This window comes from Chrysoperla carnea, chromosome 5 (genome assembly GCF_905475395.1).
Source record: "Chrysoperla carnea chromosome 5, inChrCarn1.1, whole genome shotgun sequence".
NCBI lineage: Eukaryota > Metazoa > Arthropoda > Insecta > Neuroptera > Chrysopidae > Chrysoperla > Chrysoperla carnea.
The window spans coordinates 41,783,160-41,803,377 of record NC_058341.1 but is presented as its reverse complement, the minus strand read 5'-3'; the positions used below and the strand labels follow the sequence as shown (position 1 = coordinate 41,803,377).

The following is a 20,218-nucleotide window of genomic DNA, read 5'->3' as shown; positions in this document are numbered from 1 at the left end:
TTGTTCTTCGTCTAATCATTGAATGAAACAATCACTTGATTTCAATTATAATTCCATAAAATTTACTTGTTTTATTGAAATTTTTTATTATTTTCGTATAAAATTACAAAATATCACTAAAGTTATCTATTAATAGCTCATAGTCATAGTAAATTAAACTACTTTTGCTAAAGTCGAGTCGTCTCGTATTAAAAGGATAGCGATATTTCTATTGATCATCACAAATTCGACATTTTCAATAAATTTGACAGTTTGGAGATTTGTTTATATCCGCGATTTGTGTCGCAGTTCACGATTAAATACAATTTTTTTATGTTTTTTGATATTAAATTTAAAACATTTCTAAACGCTGTAAGTTGTTTTAAAATATATCAATCTTTTTATTTAAAAAAATTTTTAAAAAAAATTTCTTTTTTAGATATTGTTTGGAAGTGTTGTGATAATTTGGTTACATGTTATAATTTTATCCAAATTTTTTATTCAAAAAACGGGACGTATTTATTGTGATTAAGAATAAAAAAAAATGCCATCAAACGATCCACCAGCTGTTTTAGAACGTTTTAAATCGTTAAAAGCACAATTGGATGATATTGAAAAAGAACGTTTACGAAATCAAATTACTTTGAATGAAATTTTAAAAGAACAACAAATTGCACAAAACGACGAAAATTTTGCGGAGGTAATTTTCTTATTAATTTTATTATGGAATAGGATATTTGTACATTTCAGATCTTTTGTCGAGTGATGATAGATCAAATTGCCAATTTTTTATTTCAATTTGACTATTCGCATATATTGTATGTGCAAGAGCACGAGTACGACATATTTATCTTGTGAATGATATTCTGTCATAGCGTCTAATACAACATTTAATGAACTGGCTGGCTCATGATTAGACCGTTTGTGTAGTTACTCGAGCGCGTCAGATTAAGGCATGTGGGGTTCCTTGGACCTTCCTCAGTACCTCCACCAAATATTAGTCCTAAATATGGGGGACCCACGTAGGGGGACGGTCAAATTAGTAAAAACAAAATTGCAATAGGTAAATTAACTCGAGCGCGTCAGATTAAGATATGGTGGGTTAATTACCTGATAAATTTACCTTTCAGAATTTACGTATCCAAATGTCTAATTTGCTTGGAGTAAAAAATGCAAAGGAAATAATAACAAAAGTTATTTTTATTAATAAAATAATCAAATTTATGATGTTTATGTATAAAATACTTTTTATTAACACAAAAAAACATGTTTTTTTGTTTAATATAGATTGATTATTTAAGTTTCTTTTTATTTAGTTCATTGTTTATAGCGAGAAACGAAATAAAATAAAACGTAATATTTCATTTCGTTTTCATCACAAAAGCACCTGGTATAAATTCATATCCAGCTGTTTTTGCCTTTCTTCCTGTTAGACCTGCATGGCGTGCAAATCTGATAAAATCAGTCCTCCTTGTAATGACTGGAGCATCTGTAATAAAACGTAATTAAATAATTCTTAAATTTACTCGGAACATGGAACGCTGGCTATAATAAATACACATGAAATCGATCTCGTATTTCAGAATACAAGATACTTTAAACATGCTTTATTTCAACCTGTATTTTAACAATAAATAGGGTATTCGTTTATCTTTGAAAAAGTACTTCAAAATGTTAATTTTCCTAATAAAGCCTTTAAAAGCCTTTTTCTAGCCATAAAATATTTAAATCATTTTTATTCTCTCAAAAACGCTGTTAGTCTTTTTGGTGACGTAATATTGGTAAAAACAACTGTTGTGTATGTAATTATTATATGTATAAAGTTGAATTTATTATTTCTAATTAAATTTAAACATATAACTTATACATATTTTTGTAATCCTCTTTTAATTATCTTTATTTTGATACTCCAATCGATAGGTTGGTTGATTTTTTTTTAAAATTAATGTACTACTATTTTGCCCAAAAAATTCGCCATTTTGTTTTTCAAACACCTATGTAAGAACACTTAGGTTTTTGAAACAATTACAATGATACCTTATCTGTCTAAATCCATCGAGAAATAATAAAGAAATTCCTTGACAGTCAGCTAAAAAGATTAATTTGTTCTTAAAACACATAACCACGCACACACACTTGCTAGTGCAATTTTCAAAATAATTATTTCGAAAAATTGCATTTATAGGCACTTTCGGTGGCCATTACTCAAGCCGTATATCGTTTTCTTTTCTGATACACATTTACAGGATCGATTTTGGAATCAAATTTTGCTTGTCTGTTTCTCATCAAAATGAAACATTTTGATGAAGACTCTTGCGCTTAACTTTTTGAACCATACTCTTCAATTTTGCACAATGATTTCCTTGATATCTAGATTGACGAGGTTAAACTTTATCGAAAACGCATTCATGGACAGGACGTCAAAAATTCAACGAAACCACTCGATTTTTGCAATGAAGATGCGTTTTCAAATGTCTACCAAATCCTTTTCATTCTGGCAATTTTACCTGTGACAACTCCCCTGCTTGTGAAGATTGGCTGAACGGTTTACTTATTGAAAAATAGTGACTGAATATAACATTTTGACATAATAAAATGTTCTCTTACTTGAAAACAGAGTTTCTTGTTTTTATTAACTTTATGACCTAACATGATAAACAAAAGTTTGAAGCTGTCTTTTGTTAATTTCTTCGGAGGGGTCCCACTTCATATTTTTAATTCATCTGCATCTTGAAATTTGTTTTACGAAAGTATTCGTGTCAAGAAAATCTTAAACTAATTTCATAAACAAAAAAGATTTTTATTTAAAAAACTAAATTTCGATCGTATATTACCGTAAAAAGTAATATAAAGAGCACCGATTTAGGTGAATCGTAAACTGAGGATAACATTCAAGTAATTGATGAAAGCGAATTGTTATCCAGAATTTTCTTACTTAATCAAATGATAACAAATTTATTTTTATCAATCATAATTATTAATACTCCTTAAGGAATTGAACATATTTTGCAAGAAAATCACCTATTCCACTAAAAATTTTACCAAATAATGAATTACCATAGCCGGGGAACATAAACGATGGTACATAATCTCTTGGTCGATTATTATTGTTTATCATCTTCTGCGCCGGTGGATCCAGATCATATCGACCTCGTATGATTGTTGGCGAAACAGGTAAATCACGAATATCCATATTTTGTGCCCTAAACTGTTGTGCCAATGGATCGATTTTATGTATTGTTAATGGATTTGTTTGATATTGAGCGCGACGATTTGGAAATACGGTGCGAGATTGACGTAATCCAAATTGTAAGGAATTTGATGTGTGTAATAATATCTAGAAGCAAAATTAATAATTAATAATCAAAAACAACCCGAGCCTCCTGGGTTAGTTTTTCCTTTTTTTTTTCTATTGCGGGAGGGGGTAGTATGCAACGGGCTGGTGATTCTTATTTTTTATTGATCGTATGCAAGATCAATGAGATCCATGGTTACCATCTCGTACATATTACTTTGGTTACACAAACAACCAATTACCCTCAGAAAGTGAATTTAAACCCGCCAAAGTTCATACAGATGTGACAGATGTGATTTTTAGAGGTCACGAGAGTCAGACTGTAGTAACTTCCTTATTTATTTATTACTAGCGATCCGCCCGGGTGGATCCGCTCGATACATTGGTTTGTAACATCAATGTTTTCGGCACGTTGATGTATATTGAACCGCTCGTAATATAAACTCTTCGGTTAACAGGTTAAAAATCAAAAACGCAAAAAATATCTTAATAAACAATTTACCGAACGCATATTCTAATTAGAAAAAAATAAAAAAAAATAAAATGTACCATAAAAATTTGAAAATTCACAAACAGAACAATAGATTTTTTCAAAATCATTTTATGAGAGCAAAAAAAATTTTTTTGTACACTTTTATTGGCTAAACTATAATATGAACTGGTATGCTGAATAATAAAATTCTAAGCGTAGAAATTTTATTCCACCACCAAAAAAAATTTTTGTATTGAAAATAAAATTTTCTCAAATGTCTTATCTTGTATTATTATTATAACAATCGATACGCTATTACATAATTGTTGAATTTCACAAACATAATATTAATTTTAAAAAAAGTTCGTGCGCTGCAGAACTCCATTACTACTTTCTGATTTGCCCTCTCATTTAATGTTGCTTATTGTTCGATGTTTTTTCGTTGAAAAAGAATTTATTTTTTTATGTTTTCGAGTTCATTAAATTTCTATATAAAATAACGCAGCATTCAATTCACAAACAAGTTTTTAACCTCATTAACATCATTTGGAGATACTGTGAAGGAGCTCAAAGACTTAAAAATCGGGAAAACTATGATTTTTTGTTATAAAAGGGGAGAAAGCTGGAAATTTGACAAATGGCACTCCATTGACATTAACTGAATTTATACCAAATTATTTACTGATTGTGTCATTTGAATCCATAATGGTTAATAGTTCGTTTTGTAGCTAACCAATCAAAAAAAAAAACTTCATCAAAAGTTGCAGAGTTTGATGAGAGGAGGGGGCATCATGTTCTGACATCAGATTGGACCTAGTTCTTCGGGTTTCTTTAAAAACCAATTTAAATACCTTGCAGGATGTAGTCGCATAAGATCATCGGCTTAATAGCGGGAATGGAATACCTATTGTAATAAAGTAAACAAAAAGTCCAGGATCGATAGCAACTACCCAAACTAAAAAGTAAGGTGAACTTGCATGGTAATTTTAGCCAATTTGGCAACATTTCTTAAAATTGCCTTGGACATGTGAAAAATATCACTATACGCCTGTGAAAAATATCATTCGAGCAGAATATAATTCAAGGTTGATTTCAATAACATTTTAACTTTTTCGTATAACTTTAAATTTTATGAAAAAATTAACTGATGCTAATTCTTTCTAACAAAATTAAACAATTTTTTAATAAAAACAATTATTTTGAAATTAAATCATAAAATTTTTCAATTATAATTATTTGAATTATTAAAATTCTTTAAAAGTTTAAAATAAATAATAAATAAAACAAACAATATTTTCCAATGAAAATCATTATCAGTAATTTATTTGTTATAAATTCAGCGACGTCAATCCTTTTAGTATCTTTTTGAATGAAAATCGTAGCAAAATTTTAAAATTTGATTTATCAATTAATCACCCATGTATAGATCTTTTGTAAAAAATTCATATCGATTCTCAGTACGGTCTATGAGAAATTTGCCCTTTTTTGATAGTTAATTTCTCGTTTAGAGAATCGATATGAATTTTTCACAAAAAACGTATTAAAGGATAATTAATTGATAAATGAAATTTCAAATGTTTTGAATCATTGTCTTTTTTTTGGTATTGAAAAATCTTAATAGAAATCGGTTTTAGAGAAACTAATGCACCAAAAAATGACTATGGCCGATACAAAACGCGATTTAGGAGGACGACGCTTTCATATTTAGTATTACTCAAATATCGATAGTAATTTTTTTTTTTTAAATTTTAAGTGTGGATCATCGCTCATTTCCATAACGCTTTAAGTCTTATCGGATAACTACGGCTACTATTTTTGTTAATTTGTCACAAAATCTTATTAAAATTAAAAAATAAGATTTTGTGGGACCGTCTTTTTCCTTGATTGATTCTTTTAAGCTTTGGCGAAATAAATTTTCTTGTCAATTCTAGGGATTGGAGTTTTTAGTAAAACTAACATATATTCATCTATTGTTTATGAATAAAAAAAGTAAATTTTTGACTCCAAAAAATTCTGAATATCCAGAGTAAAAGTATCGTGATTTCTCGACCTATATTATATTTTATTACCAGCATTAAAAGTAATAAGTAAAAAAGCTACATTAAATAAAACATTGTGTATTAAAAAATATGTTAAGCCGATTTATTTTTAACGAGTGATATATAGATTCTAATTTTTTGATGCCATTAGTGTTCACTGTTTTTTTATTCTCACTCGTAAAAATAATAATATACATAATATTTGTTCTTAATTAATTATCAGTATTTTTATTATTAAAGAGTTATTTGTAAGATTACTGTCTTAATAACTTGTCAAAATTTAATTAATTTACAGAATAAATCATCCATTCAATTTTTTCTCAAAACACGACAGTATTTACATTCAATTCCAATTGTCCATCGAATTTCGATTATATTGAAATGTTAAGTTTCTAGTCAATTGAATACTTTTTGTTTTATATAAGCGAGAATTAATATTTTATATTAAATAAGATTCTTTTGAAATATTTTGTTGGCTGTCCTAATTGTCTTATTTCTAATAAGCATGGATAATAAGTTTAAATGCATACAATTGTTACCAATCACATGGTCAAGGTAACGAAATGTTTATCCACAAAGAATGCTTTCTCCGTAAATTCAGCACCCTGATACATTGATAACGTAACGTACATTTTTTCACAGAACAAATATATAACGGATACTAAATTTATAGAAATAGCGTTCGCTTGCAATAAGAGCGGAATCTGAAAGTCCAATTCACTAGCACTAGATAATTATCCAATCACTTGCATCAATTTTAATACGGTTTTAACTGCTTTGAATAAACCATTAGTAAAAAGCATTTTAGTTTCATCAGGATGTACTTGAAGAGGGGATCGAAAATTTTTAGACTCAAGCGCCCAAAAATTTCTTTATATGATTCTCTAATTTAATATTAAGTATTATGTAAATTTAAAATTAGGGAATAATTCTTACTGATATTTAAACTTTTTTTTTTCAGCAACGTTTGAAAGCTTTATACAAAAAGGCAATTGAAGAATCTGATGTTGAAGAAGCGTTACTAAGAGCAGCTTTAGCAAAAATCAATGAAATACGAGCTATTCGAAATGATCGACGTTTGCAAGTATGTTTAAATTTATTTTTAAGTGATGATTTTTACAAATGGTATCTATATGCAATATATATATTACAAGTAAAATTTACAATATTTGAAAAACCCCCGATAAATTTTGGGTACGGAACCCTAAACTTGCACTTCAAACGTATCTAAGAATTCTCCCCATTAAATTACCTTTCAAACGAAACAAAAAAAAATCCAAATAGGTTCATCCGTTTAGGCGCTACGATACCACAGACAGACACACACACATAGCGGTCGAACTTATAACATCCCTTTTTTGGTTCGGGGATTAAAAATGAAATAAATGCTGTTTTGTCCAGAGGTGTAAAAGTTATTTACTAATGATGTTCCGATCAATCGACGTTGGGGACTATTCGGTAAAGAGCGTCGGCCTCTTTACAACCGACTAATCGGCAAGTCAACCAATGTCAAATTCGTATTTATATTACGTAAATGAGCTATATTATTTATATGTCTTGCAGTCGCATATAGCACGAAGTCGCTAACTTTGATATTGAATATAAATATTAACATTTATTTTTAATATTTTAGGCTCGTAAAGCTGGTAATAAGGAAGCAGTTCGCCGAGGTACATTAATGAAAAATTTAATTACGTCTGCTCAAACATTACCTTTATTTGTTGGTAAACCTGGTGAAAAACCACCACCATTATGTGGTGCTATACCAGCAGACCGTTCATACGTTGCCAAAGTAAGCAAATTTATGATAACACATTTTTCTAACACTCTATTTTACGAATTCGAAAATAATTTTTTAGGAAGGAGATATGGTTGTTGCTTTAGTAAAAGGTTTAGAAGTTAATTGGATATTGGCAGAAGTTGTAAGTTGGAATCCTGTTACGAAAATGTATGAAATTGATGATATCGATGATGAACAGAAAGATCGTCATGTTATAAGCAAGGATCGTGTTGTGCCTTTGCCTCTAATGCGTGCTAATCCAGAAACTGATGAAAATGCTTTGTTTCGACCTGAAGCTGAAGGTATTATTTCTATTATATTTATTGATTTTTACCAAACTTAAATCAGTTTTCAAACACTACTCGTCCCACTTTTTGCTAAACAACAATAAAAATATATTAAAAGTAAAAGAGTTAGAGCAAGTGTCATTTTTCGTACCATTTGTAATACTTTAATTGAAAATAGCGGCTACTCATTTCCCGGCTCTAAATATAGTATAATGCGTTGACTTACTCAGTGTCAGGCGGTTCAATTTCTCGAAGCAATCATAGACTAAACTATTTCAATAGAATTGTAAGCATCGTTCCGAATAATTACGATTAATAAAAGTTTAATACAAAGGCTGTGTTTAGTCGATAAAAGAGCCTACAAGTATTTGTAATTAAAATGGTAACAGCTAACTTTTTATCGTGGCTAGGTTTGGGAACACAACGCGCTTGCACTAACTGAACCTATAATTATGTTAATTTTGTTTTGATTGATGATTATTCATCAGCTTTCAAGTGTTTTTATCGGCTAATTAAGTATCTTTTAATTTTATTTCTAGTGTTGGCATTATTTCCACATACAACATGCTTTTACAAAGCTAAAGTTGATCAATTACCTGCAACATCCACGGATGATTATCATGTTCTATTTGAAGATATGAGTTATCCTTCAGGATATTCACCAGCAGAACCTGTTGCTCAACGTTATGTGATTGCAATCAATCAAGATGAGCATGCCTGACATTCGGATAGTGAGGTTCCGAATAATGAACCTATTCTAACATTGCCCGAAGAAATTATGAATAGTTTAGAATAATATTGAACTGTTTGTTGCAATCGCAAAAAATATATTTATATTTATTTAAATTATGCTTGTGTTTGTTTATTCGCAACATCATCATGGTATTACTTCTTAGATACAGTTTGGTTCATTATATAATTACGATGATATCATGATGTAAATAAAAATAAACAAAACAAGCCAAAAAAATTATTTCTTCTTCCTATAAAATCATCATTAGAAAAAAAATAGGGATTTAAAGGCAATTTTGCGAAAGAAATCATTGAAGAAAATATGAGAACTGTTGTGAATTATTTGGATTGTACGCCATTATAAAATGTTACTATTAATGAAGGATTATTTCATGATTATTAATAATCGTTAAACTTTGTACCTTATGTCTTAATGAAAATAAAGATTCATATAATTATGCACTTATATAATTTAATTTTTTTCTTCCTGGCTAACAAGATGGCATTTGCCAAGAAAGCATGGTAGAACGTTAGCTAGATACCTTTCTTGCCTTTCGAGATATATATGGCATAAATATACAGCATATTTTTACACGCAAAAATAAATTTAGTTTTAATACGGTCAAAGACTGATAGTTAAAGCTACATTAACATTTTTTTAAATTTACTTTATCTAGTTATTGCTTATACTAGATAACGCCAAAGTTTTCTTAAGAAAATCGTTCTTAAAAACATGGTGAGTAATTTTCATCAGCGTACCCAAATTTGTCGTAAAATATATCAGATGAAGTATATTGTTCAGGCTGGAGAGGGCCATCCTAAGATGATTTGACCTGAGTAAAATAAAAATCAACTTATGCTCATAACTGATAAGAGATAGCTGAAAATTTTGATTAGAAAGTTATTCGTTATAAAATGACTTGTTTTTGAAAAAGGTGTCCATAGAATCTTTATATATTGGTCCATTTCCGTTTGTCCGCAAACAAGCCAACTCAAAAAAGACAAACTATAGCGATCTAAAATTTTTCCACAAAGTTATAGACCGTGAGCCCAGAATGAAGAAGAAATTATATATTTTTTGCCTTTTGGAGGATTGTTATAGGTAAGTTTGTTACAATAAACAATATTTGGGATTGTAACCGTGGGGAGGATTTAACATTTAAAATGCAGACATTTTAAAGGATTAGTATAAACAAGTTTGGCAATAAAAAATAAAAAAAGTGCACTTCATTTTTCAAACTTTTTTGTCAATGAATTTCTTTTAACATATACGGCAGACAAAATAATTGTCGAGGTAAAATTCTTTGACATTCAGAACGATTAGCTTTTCAGCTTCAATTTTCCTACTAACCATACTTTATCAAACCTCCGATAGATAGAATCAAATAATTTTAACTTTATTGTTGGCATACGGTATATTAGGTTGTAGAAACAATAAACTATTTGTTTACGAAATTCACGCAAGAACATAATTTTTCGATCTGTTTAATGTAAGTTTAAGGTAATAATAATAAAATCTTCAAATAAGGGACCTTTATTTATCTCATTTTTATCTCTTACACTACATATACATTTTTTTAATATTTTATTTAATTTTTTTTGACAGCTTTTTTTTATTTTTTTCCCTATTTTTTTAATTTTTTAAAAAATTTTTTTGTCCCTGGATTTTTAATTTTTTTTTCTTTTTTTGCTTTTTTTTTAAATATTTTTATTTAATCTGTAATGAAAGATTAGAAAATGTAGTAGAATCGATGCATGATCAGAGAGTTGACTCACAGAGGCAGATGTGCCCTACTGCCCAAACGTCTGTTGTCAGGCGATGCGGTGCACCACAAAAATAAAAAAAAATATTAATTTATATGTCTTTGATGAATTTTACAACTCTACTTAATGTCCATATCTGAAATGATTTCCTTTTTTTTTTTTTTTTGTAAATATAAATTAAATAAAAAATACATTATTTGAGAGTTAAATTCATAACGTTTTGTTTAAATTTCGTACATAAATATTAATAGATTTAGCAATTGGTAATTATTATTCGCTAATTAAACTTATGAGTTTCATTAATCTTTCATTCTATTGAATTTTTCCTTTTTAAAGCAATCGAAAATATAATTTAATGTACATTCACAGTGATTTTGATGAAAACGCAAGGTAATATTCTAATAGATAACATGTTTCGCATAACATCTCAACAATACGCGATTATTATTTGAAATTTCATTATTTTTAATGTATAAAAGAATACTACTAGATACCGATTGAAACACAAAATTCCAAGTATCAAGCCGTGCGCATCGCATACTATTTTCAGTCTTTCTAATTCTAGCGCTAGAAAAAGAAAAACGAGCTAGTTTTTAACTAAATCAGAACTTCATAATTCTGATATTTCAATATTTTTTGCATTACCATTCTACATTTATCAAAATTTTTATATACTCCATGACGGATCATATTGGTACAGTTGTAGTTAGGTACCAACGATAAAAATTCGCATAATATAGGCAAGGATTAAGTAAGTCTTGGCTTTCTATATCATGATACGATTAAAAAATAGATTTCTGTAGGGTTGAAAGATGGTTTTCATACAGGAAAAGTGTAAAACTCCTTAATTATTTTCAAAATTCTTGTTTTTACGAAATGTTGGATAATGTTAGAAGAATTTATTGCTTCGTTAAGATTTCGAGTTTTAAACACTGTTCTGTAAAATCAAAATTAATTTTTATTGGAAACCAAAGATTACGTAAAAATCAGATAGATGTGTTAGTCGCAATACTGTGACCAAGCTACATGTTTATAATACAAATAAACGCAACGCCGGATTTAGGAATTTACCGATAGCAGGTACAAAAATAATTGCCACCTCCCATACTGTGTATATGTTTATGTAAAGTATCGTTATCGTATTTTAGTCTGCGTGATTCACCGTGATGAATTTGTCTCTCTACTTGAGGCCCTCAGCAAACATTTGTTCGCATTCGCCCACCTTCTTTTGTTTTTTTCGCAATCCTCCGTGGTTTTTTTTGTTTCAATTATTGTCCCCTTCAACAAAAAAACTTGCCTAGTTTTTGCATTCTCCATAAGTAAATGACTCTTCAATTTTGCCGTCCCTTAAAATCTACCGCAATAAACTCGGGTCTACACTGCAAATCTAACTGAATAAACGGGAAGATCCAAACTCTGAAGTATTGAATTCTACGGACAAAATCAGAATATGACAATAGTTCAATTTTAGGCAGAAAAAATTCCTTTTTTTCAGCTCAGTATAAGATTTCTCTTTCAAATATTTGACAAATTACAACTGAGAGATAAATGAACTCAATGTAGTGCTTCTTCCGTTTTGTCACTAGTTGTTACAAGTACTCATCGATCCAACATTGTTTCAGAATTTTTTCAGTTTTAAATTTGAAACAGACATGATTGCTAACATCTATTAATATTTATTGGAAATATAAACATAAACTAATAAATAATAAATCTAAACCAAAAGAAACATAATTGACACAAGACAATCATTTAAGATACGAACTAGCTACAATTTAACGGAACAAAAATTGAAACTGAATTACAAAATAATAGAAAAAAAATTAATTACAAAAAACTAAATTAAGATTAATTAATTACACATTCTTTTGACAATCTTTTTTTTTTTTTTGCTTCCTTTTTTTTTTTGGAAAAACATACATATTGCAAATTTTTATTTGAAATCGGATTCTTTTGATGCATATAAGTTTGGTAGAGTTACTCACCCGTTCAAACGTCTATACTGGAAGAACGGACCTGGATACTATAATGTAACAAATAAAAAAAAACACACATTCACACACTCATTTACACACGGCAATCAAAATGTTTGTAGTGAAAACTAAATGATGAAAACTGTTTGAGGATCACTAACAAGTTTTTTCGATTTTTTTTTTGGGTAAGAGATATTTACACATTTTTTTCTTTTTTCAAAAAAGGATTGTTTTGATCTATGAAAGTTGTAGCCCCTCAAACATAAATAGGAAATTATCTTTTTTTTTTTGTCCAAAAACTCCAAAACATCACGAACGTAATACTATTTTGTTTGAAAGTTTTAAAAATGTTAATTTCTCTATTTACAATAATAAATCTAAATTATTATTAAATATGGGGAATGTTTTGGAATTTAGTTGATTCTGATGAATATCGTATTTTTCTTTTCTTTTTTTTTGATTTTTTTTTTTTAATTTCTAAAAAAAATGTGACGGTATAAAAACCTGTCAGCGTGGATTCAACACAACATTGACTCTTCAGCCACGCCATAAATAGCTTAAAGCAATTAATACCGGTGTCAGTAAGGAGAATAAAAGCCTCTTCGGTAACTCCTAAAATTAAAAATACAAAATCACATAATTTGAAAAGTGGTTTTTTAATTAGAAATAATACCTAGGTCTCCTCATCGGTCGATAGCCGTAATAAGCAGCTCCGCGGACCACTCTTGCAGCGCCTCGAAATCCACGTCCTCGTGGTGGACGATTTGTCATTGCCATTCCTGGACGATTTGTTCTCTTGGGCATTACCTATGATTCGATAAAGTAAAATAATTTAAATTTAAAAAGTTTATTAAGTCGATTTTAACAAAAATTTATAAGACAAACGTCCTTGGACGTTGTTGTTATTCAGGGTTCTGTTAAATTGTAAGATACCACCTGAACTTTGTTTAATAAGTCCGAGATATAATTGATAAAAAAGTCTAATGGAGTCAAATCAACCGATCTAGCGGGCCACGGAAGAAATCCATTGGTACGTACCAATCCACAGGTTTGGAAGCATTCGAGTAACTGTTCTTTGACAATTATAGCATTGTGTGCGTGTACACTATCTTGTTGAAAATGCACATTTTCTTGTGTGTCTAATGGAACATCGTATTAACAATAATACCATTCATTATCCAGATAATTTAGATTTTTTCTACTACATATTTAGTGTTCTTTCGTAAAAATAAGGATCTAAAAGTTTACCACCGACTAATTCCGCACCATACATTTTTATCTCAAACTGTCTGGTTGTAAATTTACATTCATCAACCCACAAAATTCGATTAAAAAAAACATATGGTCTATTTCAAGTTGAATAAGAAACCATGTCAAAAATTACAATCTACGTTCAGCATCTCCAATTCGTATACGCTGGGCATAATCAGCCATGTACGGGTGCATTTTGTACTTAGTCAAAATCTTATGCACTACACCAACAAATTTCCCAACTTCTCGGGATACCCACACTATCGAAGAACGTGGATAACCACGCATGTAGACACAATTCAGATTTTTCATCAAATTATTTTGCACATGCTGTCGCTGTTCATGCCCAGGAAACTGACTGTGCTCAGTAAATCTGTTTACAAGTCTAACCACATACTTATGAAGTTGGTGATGGCTATTAAGATATCGTTCTGCGTAAACTCGAGTTGTTTGTGACTCATCGAAAATGAAGGTAAGGTTCACTTTTTCGCTGATATTCATTTTAACGCAAAATTTTGACAGATCAATTAGCCAGATTAAATTCAAATTTTAACTTGCAGTAACTTTGTCAATTCTGTATTAAGATAAAAATATTCTTATACGAAGTATGTTATAAATTAATAACCTAATAGAAATGGCATTTAATAAAAAGGTAAGTTGTATCCTGCACGAGCGAAACTTAAAATTTTCCGAAAATATGCATTTCATACGACGGTAAACAGCTGATATTTTTAGTGTTATCCAAAACTGTGAACTGTATATATCCAACTATATTCGTCTTTATAAACGAAAATAATTAAATTGTAGTCGATAAAAGTTAAACAATGAGAATTACAGTAAAGTTGAAACTTCTAAAGTTAAATAAATTCCCTAAAATGATTGCTAAGAGGTAGACACAAGAATTAACTTAAAATCGGACGTTAAATTGTCAAAACATCATGCTAATCGATAAACTTAAAACACTGCAATACATTAAAAGAAACGAAAATACAGTTGCTTGAAATAACTTTTCGAAAAATTGCTCAACGAGGAATTTTGCTAACTTTGGTTTTCCTGTACCTATCAATACAAAAACAAAGACAATAAAAATTTTGAATTTCATGACATGTTTTTAAACGAATCGCTAAAAACCAAAAAAACAAGTATAGATAAAAGTTTGTAATTTATATAAAAATCATTGTCTAACTTATGAAATCCATAAATCATAAAAACCTACTTATTAATTTTTTTTAAATTTTGGATTTGTGACCAACGTGAATATTTTCCCTGACATGCATTTAATTAACTAAGAAACCTTTCGTCAGTAATTTGTGTTTATTAAAGAATATTACGGAAAGGCGATACGTATTAATAGAAAAATACAAACCTTAATTTGTCTTCCCCTAAACAAAGATTCATCCATAGCCATCGCAGTTTGGACCGAATCTCGTTCACCAAATTCAATGTACGCAAAACCTTTGGGATGACCATCATATTTATTACATAAAATAGTAACACGATTTATTGATCCACAACCATGAAAATGTTGTTCTAATTCTTCTGCAGTTGCTCCGTAATCCACATTACCCACATATATTGATCGATTATCTACCTCCATTTTCTCTTCCAAAGACATATTTAATGGACTAGCTGTAAATAAAAATGTTTTATTAATTAAAAGTGCAATCATATTTGACGTTACATAAAAAAATGTATGTTTAGTTATTTTGGTAGGGAATTTTCCCAAAATCATAATTTTTGCTTTTTAATCAACTTAAAATGAAAACAAAAACATCATTACTTACTTAAACCAGGTGGATCACCCAAATTCATTTGTTTATCAACTTCTGATTGAAGTTGTTTCAATTTTTCTGCTTCTTCTTCCATTTCTCGTACACGAGCTTTTATTGCTTCCAATTCAGGGTCATCTGTGGTTACACCATCTCCATCCGTATCATTTAATAACTGGGTATCGAGATCCGTCATACCATTTGATTCATCTAACTCCTGATCCTCATTACTTAACCCTAATTCTTCATTTTCAGCCATTGTCCTACAGGAATAAACACATACATATACAGCTATTTATAAATATTAAATTTGAGGTTAGACATTATAAAATTGTTATAAAAATTTATTATCACTACTTCACTTTGTTTATAAATTCATTTAATGAGATATTTATCACAATATTTTGTGTAAACAAACGTTTATTGTACGATTTTTTATATAATAAACATATAAAATTTGTCGATGGCGTAATTTGCCGGAGATTTTCGTATTAGCGTCATTTCGTGCAGATATTATTATTAATAATTTAATGTTTTTTATTAAAATTATAATTAATATTAAAATGAATTTTACCTTAAGGTCGGAATCTTGAATGAGTTAATAAAACTACACGTTTTTTTTCAAAGCAAGCTGAGATATAGCAAGATAATGCCGGCAAATTCTAAAAAGATTTCAGGAAACAAAAAATTTTGCCAACTTAATATTTGTGTATTTTAGTTAACACGGCGTTAAGTGTTAGGGAATAATATTTACTTTTAGGTGGCTACTAGCTATAAAAGACGCTTGTATGCGACAGTTCACGATACTTGGCTTACGTATTTAAATAATTAATTAAATTTAAAGACCAAAAAATTATTTATTTGATTTGTTTTCTGTTTTTATTTCAAATATTTTTAATAATATTTTTTATTAAAATTTTCAAGGCTGACACAGTAATAAAAAAAATTGATAGATGTCTCTGTATTACACATAATGTTAATAGATTGTTTATATTTTTCCAAAATAGTGCGTATTCTTTTTTGGAAGTTTAATATTTATTAAAAAATAATAATGAATAAAATTTATAAGATTCTGAATCATAAAGAGTCATACCAGATTCATAGATTCTTGCAAAAAAAATTAAATAGTACCGTTAACACGATTGTTCGAATTCTATAGAAAATACTATGCGTCCGTAAATATTACATTTTGGGAGCACAGTTATGTATAGAGTGTGTTTTGAAATCAATTCAGCCTAATGAACAAGCGTGGATCCAAAGAAGAACCTTTGATGTAGTTACCCCCCCCCCCCCCCCTTCAAAGAAAAGAAGTCATGTATTTTAAGTAGGTATAATTAAAAAAAAAATAGATTGCAACCCCAGACCTCTATCCTTCAAATACACTGTAAGGCTCGATATTTCGTATCTAGAATGGAATAAATCAACAAAAATTTTATGATTTTCTCGATTTGTCCAGACATCCTTACAGAAATAGCAAAATAAAGAAATAGTGGAAAACTTTTGATGATTGGAGGAGTATTTCGACTAAAATTTTAGGTATAGGTACTGCTAGGAGTGACTTACTGGAACCATGTAAGTTCTATAATGATTTTATCATGAATTTGATATAAATCTAAACGGGAATCTGATGAAACATAGGCTTTTGTTGTTTCTGTAACTGTACGTCTCTCCCTTATACTTAAATATCGCCGGGACGTCCTGTTAGATGTAGAGTTATTAGTTCATTCTTAAACGAATGAAACTAAGATTTAAGAATTTTAGAATGGAACTAAGATACTGGAACCATATAAGCCGCACTTAACTTCAAAACGCCATAAATTCTCTAAGTTAAATGTTTTCAAAAAATTGCCATGAGAATAACTTATTCACTGGTAATTTAAATTTTATAAATTTGTCATAGTTAAGGGGTTCTAGAACTGAAAAAAAACTAAATTAATAAAAAAGAGGTGGTGGGCTATCTGAGTTTTATAGTTTTTACGCATTAAATGAATTAGTGATTGAATACTTACTTTTTTTTAAAGTTAGCTATGATAGGCCCCGGGGCCATCGTTGGGAACACTACCTTACATGTTATAGGGGAGAGGCGACAAAAGCCTATGTTTCATCAGCCTCCTATTTAGATTTATTGCAAATTCAAGGTAAAGCCACTAGTCCTTACTCCTTTAAGTTTCGTATGATATATAAATGGCTCAATCAGATTAAAAAATTCAAATTGTTACGTTTCCAAGTGCTTACGAAAGAAAATTTTCAAAGTAAATTAGAAATGTTTTATGACGAAGTTTTATTTTGGCAATTGAATATGTGAGAGACAGCAAAAGTAGAGTTTCGACTCATTTTTCGGTCTAAATATTCGTTTATAATATCTGAGTATCCGATTGTATTACCAGAATGAAAATCTTTTAATCACTGACATATGGGTGATATAAAAATTACAATTATTTATTTATTCATGTATTCACTCTAATGTACAATTTATGATTCAGTTGATAAACTTTCACTATAAACAATAAGAGGATTATAAAAGTATATGCTTTGATTACCTAATGATTATGAATGCGAAATAAAATTTCCGTACATCACTTAAAAATGATCAGAAATTAAGTATCTTTCATTTTCTAAATGCTAATTTTATTTGAAGTGACCATATTGTATTATGTTCATGTATCATTCATACATCAGTGAATTTGTATGTAAAGAAAACTAATAAATTGGTAGTTAAATGATAATTACACTTAGATACAGTTAATAAATTATAGAATAATTTGCTCTTCGTGATTAAATTTTCCAAGTAAAAGATGTTAATTTTTAGAACTACAGTACAAATGGCCAAAATTATTATTAATAGAACAGAAAATTTAAAGTGAGATAAAGCTATTATTAATGAAAAATGTTTTCCATTAAATTTTCCAATTAGAGAAGTACTTCTCTTTGAAAAAATTAGTTATATACATAGATAGGTAGGGGAAGGTAGTCTAAAATGATTCCCCTAAGAAAAAATGTAGCCGGCAAAAACTAATACAAAAAAAGAAATTTTACGTTGAAATTTGTCTTATCATAAATCATAAGCAGTAAAATTAATATTTTTGGTACGAAACACAAATTAGCTTATTTATCACCATAAGTCTTTATAGAACGATTAATTTGATCGTGCGAAAATCATCTATCGATAAATATACAAGAAAGTTTTAATGGTTTACTTAAAACAACGAGGGATCATTTTACCCTGAGGGATCATTATAGACCACTTTCCCTTACTTGAGAATTAGAGGTATAGATATTAATAAAATCCAAATATTTAGGCTTAAAATACTTAGGCAAGTCTATAGATACTAAATTAACTTAATTTAAAACTTAAGAAAGTCTATAGAACTCAGGTTTTACTTTCTATAATTTATAATTCGGTCATGTTTTTTACCCGACTGTCAAGGAGTGGTTATATATTTTCGCAAGTATCTTGTATGAATGTAAGTATATGTACATATGTATATTTGTTTGTAAGCTTTATTACCTCATCTTTCAAATGGCTCGATGTATTTCGGCAGTTAAGATATCGCAATATTCGTCTTAAAAATCCAAATACCTACGTTAATAAACAAAATTAACCAAACCTATCGATTAGGGTATCAGAATAAAGGAAAGGGGATTACAAATAAGTTATATGTTTAAATTTAATTAAGAATAATAAATTGATTTATAAAGTTTAAATATAGTATAACAAGAGGATTTTTTTAGTGCTGGGACCCTTAAAAGCCTAAAATAAAATAAATAATTAAAAAAAATAAAAAACCCATAAAATCTGAAAAGAAAAAAACAAACCCAGTTGTTTACATAGCGACTGAAATAGTTGGGGCCCATTAAAATTTATACTTACTCAAGTCTTTCCAATAATGGGCTCTGACTGTCATAGTCGTTATGTGAACAACTGGATTTGTTTCTTTCTTTTTAGATTTTATATAACCCCCGTTAGACCACTTTAATGAAATATTTTCGATGATAGGTAATGCATTTATTGCATTCGACATGTTCTTAAAAAAAAGTCGATTTAAATTATGGATATGAATTTTTTCAATCTGTTTCTAATGCCGTTAATATATTTACGAGATATTATTAATATTAATTATAATATAATGAGGGTTAATTGATTATATAAACGGTGATATTTAAAATATAATTAAAATTATAATAATTAATAAATTCGCATAAATATTATAATTATTTTGTATAAATATAATAACAAAATTATTATGATTATTGTTTTACATATGCAAATAAGTTTAAGAAAATTTTACATAATAAAATATCAAATAGATAGATTGACCTAGTAGATAGTATATGGGAGAGTGCGGTACCTCGGCTAATAATTTATATTTAAGTACAGGGTGGGACAGAGAAGTATGCGTTTTTGTAAAATACTCTAAAACATAAACTTAAATTTTTAAATAAATAGTAAATGGTATTTTTAACTAAATAAAGTAAATTCATTAAGTTATAAATAAATTGGATCTATAATAACTTGCAACTATGAGTTTACCTGAAGAAAAGAGTATCAGGAGAGAGAGACTTTACCAGGATCGCTCACCACCAGAATTTAATGCATAGCCTAGTCGGTTGGACTAAGTCTAAATCAATTTTGAAAATTTTAGGGTTTGGTTGCCCGATTATTAAAATAAATAAACGACTTCAAAAGTATAGGATATTTAACATTGGTCTTATGGGAAAACGGTAGGTGGATGATATGTTTTCATAAATTTCTCCAAAACTAGTCGGTGAAAATTAAAAAAAAAAAACTATTTAAATTAAATTTAAAACCTTAATACATTATTGACAAAAAAAAACCCCGTTGTGTCCGACAAATAAAGGATGTACGAGCACGGTAT

The 20,218-nt window shown here is 28.9% G+C and overlaps 3 protein-coding genes across 3 annotated transcripts; 1 reads left to right on the top strand and 2 right to left on the bottom strand.

Annotated features, from left to right (window-relative positions):
- The first annotated feature begins 249 nt into the window (after positions 1–249).
- LOC123300205 (SAGA-associated factor 29) lies at positions 250–8,957 on the top strand. The gene is made up of 6 exons (XM_044882731.1): positions 250–351; positions 419–679; positions 6,747–6,869; positions 7,419–7,577; positions 7,645–7,867; positions 8,392–8,957. The coding sequence occupies exons 2-6, from the start codon at positions 524–526 to the stop codon at positions 8,571–8,573; spliced, it is 843 nt and encodes a 280-aa protein (XP_044738666.1). The 5' UTR covers positions 250–351; positions 419–523; the 3' UTR covers positions 8,574–8,957.
- LOC123300206 lies at positions 1,339–3,931 on the bottom strand. The gene is made up of 3 exons (XM_044882733.1): positions 3,824–3,931; positions 3,037–3,316; positions 1,339–1,468 (listed from the first exon to the last, which is right to left on the bottom strand). Exons 1-3 carry the CDS (start codon positions 3,872–3,874, stop codon positions 1,341–1,343), a joined length of 459 nt encoding a protein of 152 aa, XP_044738668.1. The 5' UTR covers positions 3,875–3,931; the 3' UTR covers positions 1,339–1,340.
- A 3,488-nt stretch (positions 8,958–12,445) lies between the features above and the next one.
- On the bottom strand, positions 12,446–16,057 carry LOC123300029 (polyadenylate-binding protein 2). Its single transcript, XM_044882486.1, has 5 exons — positions 15,916–16,057; positions 15,357–15,604; positions 14,939–15,201; positions 12,995–13,128; positions 12,446–12,933 (listed from the first exon to the last, which is right to left on the bottom strand). Exons 2-5 carry the CDS (start codon positions 15,598–15,600, stop codon positions 12,900–12,902), a joined length of 675 nt encoding a protein of 224 aa, XP_044738421.1. The 5' UTR covers positions 15,601–15,604; positions 15,916–16,057; the 3' UTR covers positions 12,446–12,899.
- Between the last annotated feature and the right edge of the window lie 4,161 nt (positions 16,058–20,218).

Coding starts and splice junctions, on each gene's coding strand:
- LOC123300205 (XM_044882731.1), top strand. CDS start 524: ATGCCATCAAACGATCCACCAGCTGTTTTAGAACGTTTTAAATCGTTA. Junction 680..6,746: donor ACGACGAAAATTTTGCGGAG/GTAATTTTCTTA, acceptor TTTTTTTTTCAG/CAACGTTTGAAAGCTTTATA. Junction 6,870..7,418: donor GAAATGATCGACGTTTGCAA/GTATGTTTAAAT, acceptor TTAATATTTTAG/GCTCGTAAAGCTGGTAATAA.
- LOC123300029 (XM_044882486.1), bottom strand. CDS start 15,600: ATGGCTGAAAATGAAGAATTAGGGTTAAGTAATGAGGATCAGGAGTTA. Junction 15,202..15,356: donor GGGTGATCCACCTGGTTTAA/GTAAGTAATGAT, acceptor TTTTATTTACAG/CTAGTCCATTAAATATGTCT. Junction 12,934..12,994: donor CGACCGATGAGGAGACCTAG/GTATTATTTCTA, acceptor TTTTAATTTTAG/GAGTTACCGAAGAGGCTTTT.
- LOC123300206 (XM_044882733.1), bottom strand. CDS start 3,874: ATGATTTTGAAAAAATCTATTGTTCTGTTTGTGAATTTTCAAATTTTT. Junction 3,317..3,823: donor TGAATTTTCAAATTTTTATG/GTACATTTTATT, acceptor TTTTGCTTCTAG/ATATTATTACACACATCAAA. Junction 1,469..3,036: donor GTTTATGTTCCCCGGCTATG/GTAATTCATTAT, acceptor GTTTTATTACAG/ATGCTCCAGTCATTACAAGG.